At 36.2% G+C, this 15,976-nt stretch overlaps 1 protein-coding gene across 1 annotated transcript; it reads left to right on the top strand.

The window, feature by feature from the left end:
• Positions 1 to 1,861: 1,861 nt before the first annotated feature.
• Positions 1,862 to 3,853, top strand: LOC126782643 (protein NODULATION SIGNALING PATHWAY 1). Its single transcript, XM_050507936.1, has one exon. It carries the CDS (start codon positions 1,905 to 1,907, stop codon positions 3,549 to 3,551), a length of 1,647 nt encoding a protein of 548 aa, XP_050363893.1. The 5' UTR covers positions 1,862 to 1,904; the 3' UTR covers positions 3,552 to 3,853.
• The last annotated feature ends 12,123 nt before the right edge of the window (positions 3,854 to 15,976 follow it).

The following is a 15,976-nucleotide window of genomic DNA, read 5'->3' as shown; positions in this document are numbered from 1 at the left end:
ATAGAGAGATTTGGAATGGAAATTGTTCACCATGCATTGCTCTAATCAGATTGGTGACAAAACAAAATGAATTAGAGCGGAAGGGCATGTAAAGAATTCCGTATGCATCTTATGTAGGAAGTTTGGTATATACACAAACTTATGTATACAGGACCAGACATCAGTTTCGCTGTTGGGATATTAGGAAGGTACCAACTACCAAAGTAATATCCAGGATTGGATCATTTGGAAAGTTGCAAAGAAAGTGAGGAGGTATCCATCCACAATGAACAAAAGATTATATGCTCACATATAAGAGATCGGATAACCTTGAGATAGTTGGTTATTCAGATTCTGATCTTTGTGGTGGTCTTGACACCGGAAATCAACTTCTGCTGGTTACTTGTTCCTACTAGCTGGAGGGGAAATTTCATAAAGAAGTGCAAAGCAATCGATCTTAATTGTGCGCCTAATGTTCGTCTTTTAAACTATTAATTTATGTCATACAATTCAAGTGGGAGAATGTAAGAATTTACTCTTTAATTTAATCGTGGATCGTGTGAAGTAATTGATAATTATGATGTATATTTCATATATGATTTGATAGATTGATGGATCTAAATAAATCTAATTGATCAATCAGAGGCAATTTCCTAATCTATTTCTTTGATGGATGAAAATAGCTTAACTTGCTAATGGAATTTGGTCCTCTGAGCTATCCTAATATAATCTGTGCACCCAATTTCATTTTATGTACACACAAGCATATGGCGGCAGGCCCACCCGACCCAGATCCGGACCCACTCCAACTTTTTCACAATTTCTATATAATATATGTTATTTGTTAAATATTGTAAATATATAGTGTAATTATTTTGAGTAAACCTCATATAAGAATATTTTTACAATTAATATTACCTCACAATGCCTTATAAATAAGTCAAATTTCATCTCTTCCTACATTACTATGATCAAATCTCTACTATTTATGTTTTTAAATTATTTTAAAACTATTGAATAAAAAAATTAATATTATATTATATTAGTGTTTTCTATTTTTCAACTTATGATCAATAATTCAGTATTTAATATTGAACCCGGCTAAGATCATATCATGCCTCCGCCCCAGTGCACACACGAGAGTAATCAAAATATGTGTGTGAGTTTGAGGTGCAAGGGCTGAGAGAGAAACCACTTCCTTGTATTGACGACTTCGATGAACTGCTACGTCTTGGTAACTTCATAACACTCTCATGGAACAAGGTATGTAGTTTATGTTTCCGCCTTATGATAAAAAATTGTGAGATTATGTAAGCTCTAAATCTTTGGCTTTATGAATCAATTAACTATGTTACATATCTATAACAACAACAACAAAAATTGTAATAAAAACTCTGAAGCACTTGGGGAGAAGCAAAATGCATTAACCAATTGATCCAACTGGCCATTAAGACAAAATCAAACACATTCGGAGCCTCTCAAACATCACGAAACAATAACAAACAAACAACTTCCAACTTCTTTATTTACAAAACCAGAATCTGCCGTCTGGGAAAGAAGACCGTTCAAACTCTCTCAACAATAGCTTCTCATCAATTTTCAAACAACGACAAACCCAAGAATAAGTTAACCCTTCAAAACACACAATTCTTAATAAAACATCACATCCTCCAAATTAACAGCACACCAACATTAACAAAATGCCCTAGTTTGTCTCTTCCAAAGAAACTACGATTGCCATTGGTCAATGATATCAATCAATAAATTATTTTGTCCCCTCCTTTATGTTTGATTTCAATTAATTAAGCACAGTTTATCCTATTAAAAAAAAATATCGATCAAGCTTTATCACGATCCTTCAAACCATTCTTCATCTTCTTCCTCGTTTTCTCAAACTCTATCTTTCATCTTCTGCTTCCCTCACAATGACCACCAATGAAGTCCCACAATCAAACCCTCCGTTCGAACAGATTCTCGACTGGCTTGAAGACTCGGTTTCTTTCTTCCCATCTTTCTTGGACGATCCTTACCACTCCAATGATAACCAATGGTGGGAAGAAGCCCACGATCTCATTCATGGAAACACCAACTCTCTCGCCAACAACGCTAACATTGATGTAGCAGAAAATCCAGTCACCTCGATCTCTGAGACGCCATCATCGGAGTCATCGAAGAAGAGAAAATCGCCGGACGGCCCGGTTTCGAATACGTCCTCACACATTGACCGGAAGGCAAACACCGGCCGGCAGGTCAACAAGGCCGAAACTGATGAAAAGAAAGCAGCCGATGAGGTGACCGCACCTCCGGCTAAGAGAGCAAATAACAACAGGAAAGGAACAGGGAAAGGTACTGGAAATAACTGCAGTAACGGTAATAGCAAGGAAGGGAGGTGGGCTGAGCAGTTGCTAAACCCTTGTGCATCAGCAATCACTAGTGGGAATCTGACACGTGTCCAGCACCTCCTCTACGTCCTCCACGAGCTCGCCTCACTCACCGGCGATGCCAACCACCGCTTGGCAGCTCACGGCATCCGAGCGCTGACTCACCACCTGTCATCAAACACCTCCTCCTCTACTCCGAATGCCTCTGCCTCGATAGGAAATGTTGTCACGTTTTCTTCAACAGAACCAAGATTTTTCCAGAAGTCTCTGCTCAAATTCTACGAGGTGAGCCCATGGTTTGCTTTCCCTAACAACATAGCCAACTCTGCAATACTACAAGTACTCGCCGACGAATCTAATCGAGCTAGTGTTCTTCACATTGTTGACATTGGTGTTTCTCATGGTATGCAATGGCCGACTCTGCTGGAGGCCTTGACTCGCCGCCCAGGTGGGCCTCCTCCGATGGTGAAAATCACAGTCATTGGAGCTTCCACAGTCGAGAACAATCAAAACTCTGAAGCACCATTTTCAATTGGTCCTCTTGGTGACAATTACTCAGCTAGACTTCTCAGTTTTGCAAAATCAATGAACATCAATTTACAAATCAACCGCCTTGACAATCAGCCACTGCAAACACTAAACTCTCAAGTCATTGGCGCCTCCAGTGATGAGACATTGATTGTTTGCTTGCAATTTAGGCTTCACCAGTTGAACCACAATACTCCTCTACATGAAAGAACCAAGTTCTTGAATGTTTTAGGGAACATGGAGCCGAATGGGGTGTTATTAAGCGAGAACAACATGGAATGTAGCTGCAATAGCTGTGGGGATTTTGCTACAGGGTTCTCACGGCAAGTGGAATACCTCTGGAGGTTCCTGGACTCAACTAGCGCGGCATTTAAAGGGCGTGAGAGCGACGAGAGGAGGGTGATGGAAGGAGAGGCAGCAAAGGCATTGACTAACCGAGGCGAGATGAATGAAGGGAAAGAGAAGTGGTGTGAGAGAATGAAGGAGGCGGGGTTTGTGGGGGAAGTTTTTGGAGAGGATGTCATTGATGGAGGGAAAGCCTTGTTGAGGAAGCATGATAGCAACTGGGAAGTGAGAGTGGATGAGAAAGATGGGTGTCTAGGGTTGTGGTGGAAAGGTCAGCCTGTTTCATTTTGTTCATTGTGGAAGCTTGCAAAACCATAGTGATTAAGTTATGATCGATCGTATTGTTGCGTAGCTATTATCATATGAATTTGATAGGTTGTGAAAGTACGTATAATTAAGTTCACTTTCTCCTTTGTTCAACTTAACAAGTGTTTGTGATTTCCAATTCTATACAATGCAGAACCTTACTAGCTATCCATTCAAATTTAGCTGAGGACTGAGGCTAGTTATAGCTAGATATTTAGTATAACCAGTTAACCACACATGGAATTTTTGGTTATGTTGGCTTGGTTTGGATTCCTGTTGCTTGGATGACTGAACTGAATCTGTAACATATGATGGCTCAAGGATGCAAATAAATTTACTTTCAATATAAGAGAATACAAGGTGTTTTTTTTTTGAAGTTAGCACAAGTTCAAGGTGTTGAACTGTTTGAATTTGAATATTCTCCAATTCAAGATCAAACCAATTTAAACTTTTTAACCTTTCGACAGCCTAATCTAAAGCTCACCTTACTTACAGCCATACTTAATCAAAGTTATTATTATTAGATGGCCTGGTTGTGCCACATAGACTGATATGTAAACTGCGTTTTCAAATATTTTTAGTGCAATTTTTCAGTTCTAAACCTCACTTCAAGTTGTCCACGTTGACGTTCATCGACTTTCAGAGCAGCTGTAGAATGCGAAACACTTTTGTAAGCGAGGCTGTTTCTAAACCTTATTCAGCCTATTCAGTACGTTAGTGTATTTCAAATTGTGAAAACTAATGTTTTTTTTTATCTAACCAGCTTGCAAGCAAATCTTAACATAAGTACATAACATAGATAACGAAATTTGTGCATCACTAGCATACAGGCAAATGTATTATCAACATTACCAATTTTACAAAACATACTATAAGGCAGGAGATGAATTGTTGTGTCCTTAATTATAAGATGACAGCGACTTATCAATTATCAATCTTTGTCAGAAGTATCATCAACAACAATATTGATAGATGTGCAGATTGGTCGACCTCTAAATTTTCAATCTTTAGACGACATGTAAAACAACACTTCATAATCAGTGTCCGTGAGATCAATAAGGTAACTATGATCTTTTCCATGGTAATACCAAGCCGGTAAAATTCGGGCTTGTCTACTCGTGATGGAGGGGTATCATAAAATGCACGTGTGAGTATGGAGGTAGTTTGTGGAGGAAAATGTTGCCGCATACCAGGGGTATCATAACATACAAGTGTGGGTGTGGAGGTAGTTTGTGGAGGAAAATGCTTCAGCGCATGACAGAATTTTCAGTAAAATTCAGTATTTGAGACAAGCACCCAACTGTTTTTTTTTTGGTAGAGGGTTCACTTGCTTAGCCACCGATATAGGGCAACAGGTTAATGTATCACTATTGGTATTCTCATCTTTTTATGACTTTTAATGACTTTTATCTTGGCTCTCTGTATTATTCGATCACCTTAATAATATAAATATGTTGCCTTAATACGAATCTGGGTGAAAAGAAATCCCCTCAAGGAGAATCTAGGTTAAGAGAATTCTGTTCAATATGAATATGGGTGAGGAGTATTCTGATCAAGATTCATGGGCGGGGAGAAATTCTCTAAGGTCAAAATGGGTTAAGAAATCTCTTCGAGGAGAATTCGAGTTAAAAGAAATTCCTTCAAGACCAATATATGGGTGAGAATGAGTAATCTTATCAAAGAAGAATTTGAATGAGATTAATTTTAAGAAGTGAATCTGGATTAGAATTATTATGTTGAGATGGCATCGAATCCCAAATTGATAAAAATTGATAGGTCTGCCTTTCAGAGAATGAGGCTTCATAATCCATTGATCATTTCCACAAGAACTATTGGATATAGTAGAAAATTGATTGAAGCCAAAACTAAAATCGTAACTAGATAGAATAGTGATGAAACGGCAATGGGAGTGATTATGTGAGGCATGACCTCACTAGCAGGCAGGAGGAGCCATAATTACTTGTACCTTCCTTCACTTAACTTGATCTCATACATGGGATAATAACAAGTCTATGATCAATCAAACTAACACTTGTAAGCCAGTGTTTTTATTCAGTGAGCCAAAGTTTGACGCCACACACTCTACGACTTTGGACCATCAAGTTACGTATACCTAGCTCTATGCCCCTTTTGAATCTGTTATGCCTTAACAAGTGACTCTAATTCTTTGTATTCGTTTGTGATTATATTGACTTAACACCACTTGCTTAGTTTTCTCTCTAAATCTCTACCTACTTAAACTGTTGCAATAGGCCATCTCTTCACCCACTAGTAGTTGGGTGTCACTACAAGAAAAAGGACCTACAACAACATTACAATAACAACTTGCTCTAAATGCAGGTTGTGAATTACTATTTTTGACAACATACAAAAAATGTATGTTGCAGAAGAGTATAAACCACAACATGCGTCATGTGAGTGTTGTTAATTTTGAAATCGACTACACATTAGGCACGTTATTATTTACGCGTTGTCATTTATATCTATCAACAAGTAGAAAATCACGTTGTTAAATATGATTCCAAATAATAACATACTGCATGTTAATTTTGACATGTTGGGTTATGTTGTTAACAATTTGAAAGGGAGGGAAGTAAACAAGTGCGGAGAAACAAGGGAGCTAGTTTTCACCTCTTCTCAACACCACATAAACATAAATAAGGAAATGAAAAAAGTTCGCAACACTTGCCAGTGGCAGGATCTGCAAGTTTATATCTCTCTTTCTCTCTCTCTTTGTGAAATTAGAGTTTCGAAGCTTCATCTCGGATCCTCGTATTTCAATGCTACGAATTCTTCCAAGAGATTCTCCATAATTGTTCAAGCTCCGGTGTTCGTTTCAATTCAAGTAGCGGTTCCGAATTGAATCAGAGCTACTCAGGTGGTTTCTGTGATGGCGCCTAGCCAGAGGAGAGGAGCTAGCAAAGCCTCTCAGGCCACCACTGAGCACCATCGCCATGGAAACACTAGCAGTATGACCGGGATCACATCTTCAACCTACCAGCTCATCATCAACGAGATCGACTTCTCCGCCGGCACTCCTCTCCCTCTACCTCTCCGGTCTCGATTACAAGGTTCATTGAGATCTCTAGGTGTTCGATATCAGGTTTCGCCCGCCGTAGTTCTCAATTCGTCGCCGCCTTACTTCTTCGGCTCGATAGAGCCTTATCGCGACCTCGTCATTGTTCTAATTGTGCCTGGCGAAGCTATTTTGAGGTATCAATCCATTTAATCCCTCTTTTACTTCATCAGATATCAATTCGGTCAATATTCATCGTATTAGGGTTTCAATTTCAAGTGATTTTTGCAAGTATGGTGTTTTGAGTCCATTTTTCTTGTTGTAGTATCAAATTCGAAGAGCTTGAAGAAGATAGGCGCACCAAGGTGTCCATTGAGTAAGAGGTTTGAGGCTATGATTCAACACATGATAAAATTCAATTGTATTTTTGAAATTGAGTGAATTTTTTATGACTGAATTTAATTAGGTTTTGATCCTTATTGCAGGCAGGAAGTGGTTTCCACAGTTGGATCTGATTTAGGAGCTCTTAAGGTAATTTTACTAGTGAATTAAATAATGGAGAATGAGTTTCATGGTTAAGTTTCTTTTTTCTTACGATTGGATATGATCAACTGAAAGTTTTCCATCATAATTAGAATGTGGATTTTGTTTGGGTGTATACGGAGCTCGTATCATATTATTCATATATAAATGATGCACTTTCTTGTGCAATGTTTATAAATTTTCAGAATTCAATATTTGTGCAGTGATTGCTCATGAAATTAACGCTGGTGATGTAAAGAAGTGCTTAGAACTTAAGGATCAACACCTGCAATGGCCTGATGATGCATACTCAAAAGGTACTACGAGTTTAATTGAAATTTCTTATACAATGTGGCCTGATGATGCATATGTGAAACTGCTGAGAAGATAGTGGTCTGTGGTAAACTATTGCATGACTTTCAAATATTAATCTGAGATTTATAGTAAAGCTGCTTAGGGTGTCTGCATTTTTAGTAGCAAAAGAATTGTAAAGTGTAAATTGTTTGATATAGAATAGTTGTAAACTCTAGGGAGACTGCCTCAATTTAGCTCACTTCGATTTAGTTGAGTTATGCTAACACTCATGGCGTCAATTTCGATCGCTTTCGGTTTTTTTAACATATGACTTTCATTTATTTCACTCGGGACATTTCTAGTATCTATGAGCACTGCTTCGTGTAGTTAACTTGAGTTCGATTTAATTGGCTATGTGGATATTACAAAGGTTTCGTTGAATATATATGGGTATATTTCACTAAGTGTACAACTCATTTTGGGCCTCATTTGTGCATTGATTAATCATAGTAACATCTTGAAAGATATACTTAATGTGAGTGGAGGGTTGTGTATTAACAGTCTATGTGTTTGACAGCAGCAGCAGAAGGAACAAAGAGAATGGTTGAACTTGAGTTTTAAGCCAGAGAATTTCCTTCCGGGAGTTGCCAGTGGCTTCATTTTTTGGGTTGTTGTTGGATTTATCACATTCTAGCAAGGGTTCTTTAAGGTTAAAGAGGAAAAATTTCTCAGAGGATAAGCCCCAACAACGAAGTTTGGTCTCGACTAATGATGATGAAGAGCTTAAAATGGTTGGTTTCTTGATAAGTTCTTAGTGAATGCGTGTGTTGTCTGGTGTTACTGGTGGTTTATGTCATGCTTTGGTGCTTGTTGATATGTCTACTTAGTTGCTGCATAGCTTCATAGGTGTAAAGGATAAACTTAATGTTGAGTATCTAGTTTTTTTTTATCAATGATATAATTTGATGAAATTGAGTTTTCATCATCTCATAATATGTGAGTTCAATACTTTAAATTTTAAATCTTGTATTATGTGAGTTCAATACTTAAAGAGTGAAAAGAGTATGGTCAGGTTAGCAATCTAAACTATATGTCTTAGTGATAAGTGATTACAAAGTGGGGAAAATTTTCCGTAACTTGCTCTAATATTTGTATAAAAAAAATAGTTATGAACTTATCTTTATCAAACACTCTCGTACTTGTCAAATAAAAATGAATCAGTAGAAACTAAAGAAGTACTGTTTCTATTACATTTGTTGGCTTCAATTCAACAAGTTGCTAAATTGTCTTCAATTCAACCTGTTGCTAAAATTGTCTTCCTTCATTTTCTAGCATTGTGAAGTATTGGCCATTCTTGTATCAGATTGTGTCAATGTTCTACTGTTCTAGTACACAAGTCTAAACAATTGACCTTATTTCAGATTTAGTGATTAGTGTCTTGTCTTGGTTATTAAATAGTCTCTCAATTTCATGACAGGTTCTGGTATGACAACTGGGAAAATCGCATCTCAGTGTGCGTGTAAGTAAGAAATCTGGTGATTCTGATTTAATTTCTTTGATAACTCCCTTTTTCCTAGCCTCATCATTTATACTTCTTTTCTGTTCGGTGTTTATTTTGGCTGAACTGTTTCTTTCATAAACTTGCAGATCCTGCCACTGGCATGTATGCAGAACTGATACAAAGGTGATTATTATGAGTACTTTTTCTTAATATTAAGCCTTATGTTTGTTGGACTGTAAGCTGAGATCCTTTGCACTAGTTTTATAAACTTCTTGTAGAACATTATGTAAATGTGGTTATCATACTCAATGTTTCTATTTGTTATTTTCTTTTTATAATGCAGGAAACATGCGTGTGGGCAATCGAGTCTTCTCTAGGGCCTTGTCTAGTTATGTAAGTTAATGGAGTAATAGTGTTGATGTCTCTCATTTTAGTTGTAATGGAAAGGATGATGTATCAAAATTTTATAAGGCATTTATGTATTTCTTATGGTTTAAGTGAGCATAATATTGTGGTTAAATCATGGTGAATGATTATAGAGTTACAAGAAAATAGAGCCCGGTAAATTGGGTGTAATTTGTGTATTTATTAAATTGGTATTTCTACACATTTAGCAGAATAACATGCCATGCATGTTGTTAAAATTTGTTAACAACGTGCGAAGTGTGTTGCCAAAAAGTACAACGAACACTTTACATGTTGTTAGAAACTTATAACAACATGTAAAGTGTGTTGTTAAAGAGTACAACGCACACTTGGCATGTTGTTGAAAATTTGTAACAACATGCATCGAATGTTGTTAAAAAATACAACATAAATTTTGCATGTTGTTAAAAACTTACTACAACATGTTAACTGTGTTGTTATAAGATTACAACGACGTGTATGCTATCTTTTTCACAACGTGCAAAACGCGTTGTTAAAACTATTTAGACTTTTAACGACTTTGACATTTACAACATGCGCTGAATGTTGTTAATTACTTTTGACAACATGTAATGCACGTTGTTAAATCTGTTTTGTGGTGTAGTGTGTCACAGCAGGCAGTCGTTCCTGACCCGAATTCTATGTTTAGTTATCGGAAAGTCACATGCATTCGAATTGTTAATTGAAAAGATTTGCATAATTGCAAAATAGAAGCCCCGAACAGACCAATTTAAATTAGTTGGTCAAGTGAAATGTGTGTTTATAAAGTTCAGCAACTTAAAAAGCGGCCTCTACTAAAGAAACGCTCTGAACATGCAACATAGTATGCGAATTTTATACCGGATGCGGAATTGTAGATTTTTCTATTTCTCAAGGGATAATGAGATATCGAGAGGTTTGAATTGATGAATCGGCATGTATTTTTTTTAGTACGAAAGTTAATAAGATTTAATTCAATAACAGTATAAAGATAACTCACTCATAAAGGCCGACAATAAGAGTCATCTCATCTTGTCATCCAAACTTAGAAAATTACTAAGCTTACAAAGCCAAAAACATACACCTACAATGAATGTTGTTTATAGCACCATTATTTCAGTGCTTAGCAAGACTTAGAAGATTAAATAAAATAGTTGCAACCAAATCTCCTAAGCATTGTGACTGACTCAAAATTAAGCCATATTTTTGGTCATAAAGACCCAATCGAGCCACATCCACACCGCCCATCTAACAGAAGCCACAAAGCTGACCCATATAGCCATAAAGCAGACCCAAAGTCTAATCACATCCAACCCTAGGAGGATCAAAATATGTCGAGGACCAGCCGTCACCATCTTCACCATTGCTGCTTGAGATCCTCCGGTAACCAAATCAGAAGCCGTCACCACCACAAGTCGGCACTCAACGACGCCAACACGGTTGACCAACTCACCAAGATCACAGCCCCAACTTGGATCGAATCCATCATACATTGTTTCAAAAACAACACCAGAACCAACATGGAAAACGAACCTAGAACACCAAACCGACAAGCCAAGCCAAATCACACCACCTTCAAGATCCAGAGCGGCACCACCCAGATCCATGTCAAAAAACCTCACCATAGGTGTGGCCCTAATTCGCACACCGCGCCACCAAAAGAAGACAAAAACCAAAGAGATACTGACTACAATGAAATGAGCCACGGTCGTCCTGATACAACCAACAGAGAGGGACAACCCTTATCGTTGCTGAGATTTCACGGCAAAACCTCGCCGCCGACTCAATTCTGTGCTCGCGTACGAACCATGGAGGCCTTCAACTAAACCAAAAAGAAGAGAAAGAGAACATATCCCAACAACCAGAGGAATGAGAGCTTTGGGGAAGGGGAGTTTTGTGGCCAGAGCCATAGAATTAGGAAATTTGCTTGCCTCCGCTAGAAACTAAGAAAAAGGCATGCATGTTTGTGTTCCAAACATATAAGCAATATTTCTTTCTTTTGGAAGGAAATAGATATCTACATTTTATATGTTAAGAAAATTTTCAAATAAGCATGATTGCATGAGATGATATAATGCGATGTTTGTTGGATTGTTTATAAAAAATTATGAAAAATGATATAAACAAAGAAATTATTTCACGTAATAGTCTTTCTAATCCCGTTTTCAAGAGAAAAAATATTTAATCCACAGTTGTGTAACTTGTGTTTATAGATAACGGTTGACAGTAAATCAAAATTCAAGTAGTTTAAGTCTATAATCAAGAGAAGCAATCGATTAGAAGTTAAGGAAGATCTTTTAGCCCTTTCACCCAACAACAACAATTTCAGTGTGTTTACGTCCACAAAACCTCGTAGAGTTCGGCCCTTAATTCCATCTCTCACGAACCACTTGAAAACAGTGGAAGCTCAGCTACGAGAAGTAACCACTACGTGGCGCCACTTAGTGAAACCACGGGCATCCTCCACGTGGCTTCTTCTGAGACTAACTCCCAAACTAATGGACAGTTTTGATGGGACTTATCGCTTAAATGGCTTGTCAAGAATCTTAAGCATGTGATTAAACACGCCACGTGTCCTTCACGGGGAGAGGTAAGCGCGTTGCGTGTCGTGCGCTTGACGGTTTGCTCAGTCGCGTCGGTGTTTTCCCACCACTTTTTATTCTCCACTCCTCTTCTACTGTGCTCAGCTCACTCGACAGTAGTTTTACCAATATACCCCTTGATGCCGCCGTGAATGGAAGCGTTTACTTTTCCGGAACTTTGAATTCGGAGTCTGAGTCGAAGTCTGACGAGTTGAAATTCGGATGGGGCAAATTGGTAAACTCACCGTAATGAAGGAGGTTGGTTAATCATGAGAATGATATAGCACACGTAGCTAATAATTCAGAGATGGCTCGCAAGATTTAGCTGTCTTTCCAGAAGGGTTAGGCTAATCTAAGTACCTAACCATAAACTACCAAAAACGAATGGGAAGAAATTTCACGACCTAAAAAGTCAAGAAGGCTAAGAATGGGTGTGAAATCCTCAAGACGAACGTAGTGAATCAAACGTTTTACCAATTATATATAAATGTGGTTTGTTTGGGAATTAACGCGCGGCCCTCATAATTTTAATTCATAAAGAACTAGAGATTGTTTTGTTTGTTCAAATTTGTCATTTTGATTTTGGCTTTTCATCATGCGTGAGCAGTGGAGGATCTAGTAATTCAAAGCTGTCTAGGCTAATTTATATGAGGATACTAAATTATTTTTTTTAAGGTTTGGAACCTAATGGGAGGCTCATCCTCACGCCTTTATTACTTTCAATCAAAACATAGACCGAGGGGGACATATAACCAAACATCGTGAATTGAAAATTACAAGCATCAAAGCGTTATACGCAACAATAAGCTACATAAAATGTACTCTACGAGATCCGCTCAATTCAAACTCTGCAATCACAGAATTATTATTAATGTTATCGGCAAGTTCTTTTTCAATGTAGAGAACCATTAAATCATTAAGAAATTCATCTTCCATTTTGTTTCGAAGTTTAATTTTTTATGATGTTCATAGATGAAAATATTATCTTCGTTGTTGTTGTAGAAGCTGGCAGAGTCAAAACAAGACAAATCAATCTATAAATCATATGAAAAAATGCTGATTTTCTTGACTCAACTAACCGCCGACACAAATCAGATACAGATGTTGTGTTGGCAAATCTTGGATCCATCTAAATATCGGCTAGAAAATACCCGCACTCCATATCTAAAGCAAGCAACTCATATGAAGTAAAATAAGTAGGATATAATCTCATATGGGGGAATATATATATATATATATATACAGTCTATCCAGAGTGAAGTTCCAATTTTGGCACACTTTTCGGTCAAATTTTTTCACCATAAGCGATTCAATATTTAGGTATGTTATTTACAAAGTTTCATCCAATTTGACAATGGTTTGAGTTTTCAAAATTGAGATTTACACGAACGGTTCACGTTGAACAGTTTTAAATTCATTCATTGATTTTTTCTAATTTTAATACCTTAACGATGTCCGAATTAGATGAAATTTTGTATAGATTATTTTGAATATCATACTAAATATTGAATCGCTTATGGTGAAAAAATTTGACCGAAAAGTGTGCTAAAATTGAAACTTCACTTTGTAATTTCAGAGTGAAACTTCATATAAAAACTATATATATATGGGATGTTTTGAGAGCAAATCTTGTCTAAACTTAGGCTTAGATAGCCTACAACTTACATCCGCCCCCATGCGTGAGGTCCTTAAACATTCGCAAAATCATTACTTTGATGATTAAGTGCTTATCTGATATAGATGTAATATCAACTTTCATCTTAATCGGGACTAAGAGATTCTAGTATAAATGACTATAAAACGAAAGGTTTTTGTCTCCTGCTTTTCTTTCCACTCGGATGAATGGATGGATCATGGTTTTTGAGATGCATGTAATGATCGAAAAGCCTAACAATATTTGTGCATAACGTTTTCAGTTACATTCTAAGTCTTGACGGAAATGACATTATTGACATATACAAGCTTTGATTAGACCATTATTAATCTGAAATCACCCCCTATCATCTCATGCATTAAAATATAGCTTTAGGAATTTTCTCAAGTTCTTCATATGATTATGAAAAAAATGAAGCTAGTTACTCAACTGTCCAGATTTTAGTAAGCTTGTAAGTTTTTGTACTATAATTTTTCTTTTTATTATTTAAAGGAGGAAATAAATATTATTTAATCAAAATCAATAAAAAAGTATGATATATATGTATTCCTTCTAGATTGTCTAAATATTTATTTAAACACATCGACTTTACATAATTGGATAAATTATTATATATATCCGCAACATATCTCATGTGACGTACCCCTTAATGTTATTGGTCAATTTTTTACTGTGATTGTTTTTGATTGATTCTTATGTGTAAATATTTTTTTGTCATTTTAATCGCGTGTATATTAATTATACCATGACGTAATATAATTAGTTGGGCACACCACATGACAATGTCACGTGGTGTGGCTGATACACAGAATAATTACTCACATAATTGACAATATTCAAAATATTTATTTTGAGCTATATATAATAAACAAAAGGGAGCTTCTATTCATACCTCCTAAAATGGCACTTGGACCTCCATCATTTTTTAGATAGTTTTGACTTAGTCAATACATATGAAATTACCAAAAAACATATAATAATAAAAATACAAGAAAGGAAATAATTCATTACTTGACTATTATAAAATATAAATGTAGATCATTATCTTTTATATTTATTGCTAGACAATCCAAAATAGGATATCAAATTGCATTAAATGATTTAATTGATTACCTTCTTTTTTTATAAACATTATTAGTCAAAAATTTAATATAGTTGATAAACATCAAATTGAATGTGGACGATTTAATGTGAGCCAAAAAAATAAAACTCGTTCATTAGAGGTTAAAATATTTCATATACGTTGATGAACAAAACTTGTTAATTAGAGGTAAAAATATTTTCATATACGTTGATGTTACTATCAATGAATGAAAAATATAGTTTACTAATTTATTATGAATTTAGAAAACGAGTGGAAGAGTGATTGAATTAATTCGAGAAAATAATTTGTGTGATTATTATGTATTTTTCGAGTTGTATATAATAAATGAATTTGAAATAGAGTAGGAAATAAATTAATAGATAGTAGTATGATTTGATATATCAAATTAGATAAGGGGCATTTTAGGAAAACTTTGGAGGTCTAAATAGTATTTTAGGTATCTATAAAAGTAAAATTGAGGTCTACTGAGTAAGGAGGTCTAAATACCGCACTGGAATCCATATATGTTGATAAATGTTATTATTTATAAAATCGGTCATTTGTTCTAGTCATTAAATCACACATATTAACTGACGAACCAAAAGTGATCCCTTCCTATGTTTTTACTTGCGCTCACTGAAAAATAAGAGTAAAATCTAAGATTTCCCAAATCCTTAATGATATCAAAAACTATTTAGGATCCAAAGTCATTAAGTAAAAGCACCGTACACACTATTGAAATGCAAAATAGTAACCGTACTTTCTTAGCAACGGAGAAGCGTAAACAAGGTTTCAGATCAGACGATAAATGATCTTATCCATAAAGAATATTATTAGACATTCGAAATCCAATCCATCTTTCACTTAACTGACCTAATAAAAGTGATTTCTTACGGAATGCTTTTTTTGAACTCGTAGAAAGCACGACTGAATGCAGGATTTTTCGAAACTCAAATGGCGTCAAAAACCATCCAAATCAAAACCATCCATAAAACCAAAACCACCGTATAAACACACACAAAACATTTACCAAAGTGGGTAGTAACACTATTATAGCAAAAACCCAACAAAAGGTAAAAACTCGAGGCAATTCCTTGCTTACCAAGTAAGAGTTCTGCTAACGTGGACATCCCCTCCACCGTTGTTCCCTTCCTGCCACAGTCAAAAGTTACAACCGGGACAGTAAGTACGGACAGCACAAAAAACCAGTAGCTGAATCGTGCCTTACACGCAAGACGACGACGACTCTATAAGAACGCCAGAAGCAGTAGTAGTAGTAGTATTACTGTGGATAGTGAGTTGTGAAAGAGCAGGCGTACCATTGTTTTGACCTGGAATTGGTCCCTATTATAATCTCACCGCCTCTGTTTGTTTCTCTA

The sequence above is a fragment of the Argentina anserina genome, chromosome 2 (assembly GCF_933775445.1).
Source record: "Argentina anserina chromosome 2, drPotAnse1.1, whole genome shotgun sequence".
NCBI lineage: Eukaryota > Viridiplantae > Streptophyta > Magnoliopsida > Rosales > Rosaceae > Argentina > Argentina anserina.
This window is presented reverse-complemented; position numbering and strand designations above follow the sequence as displayed.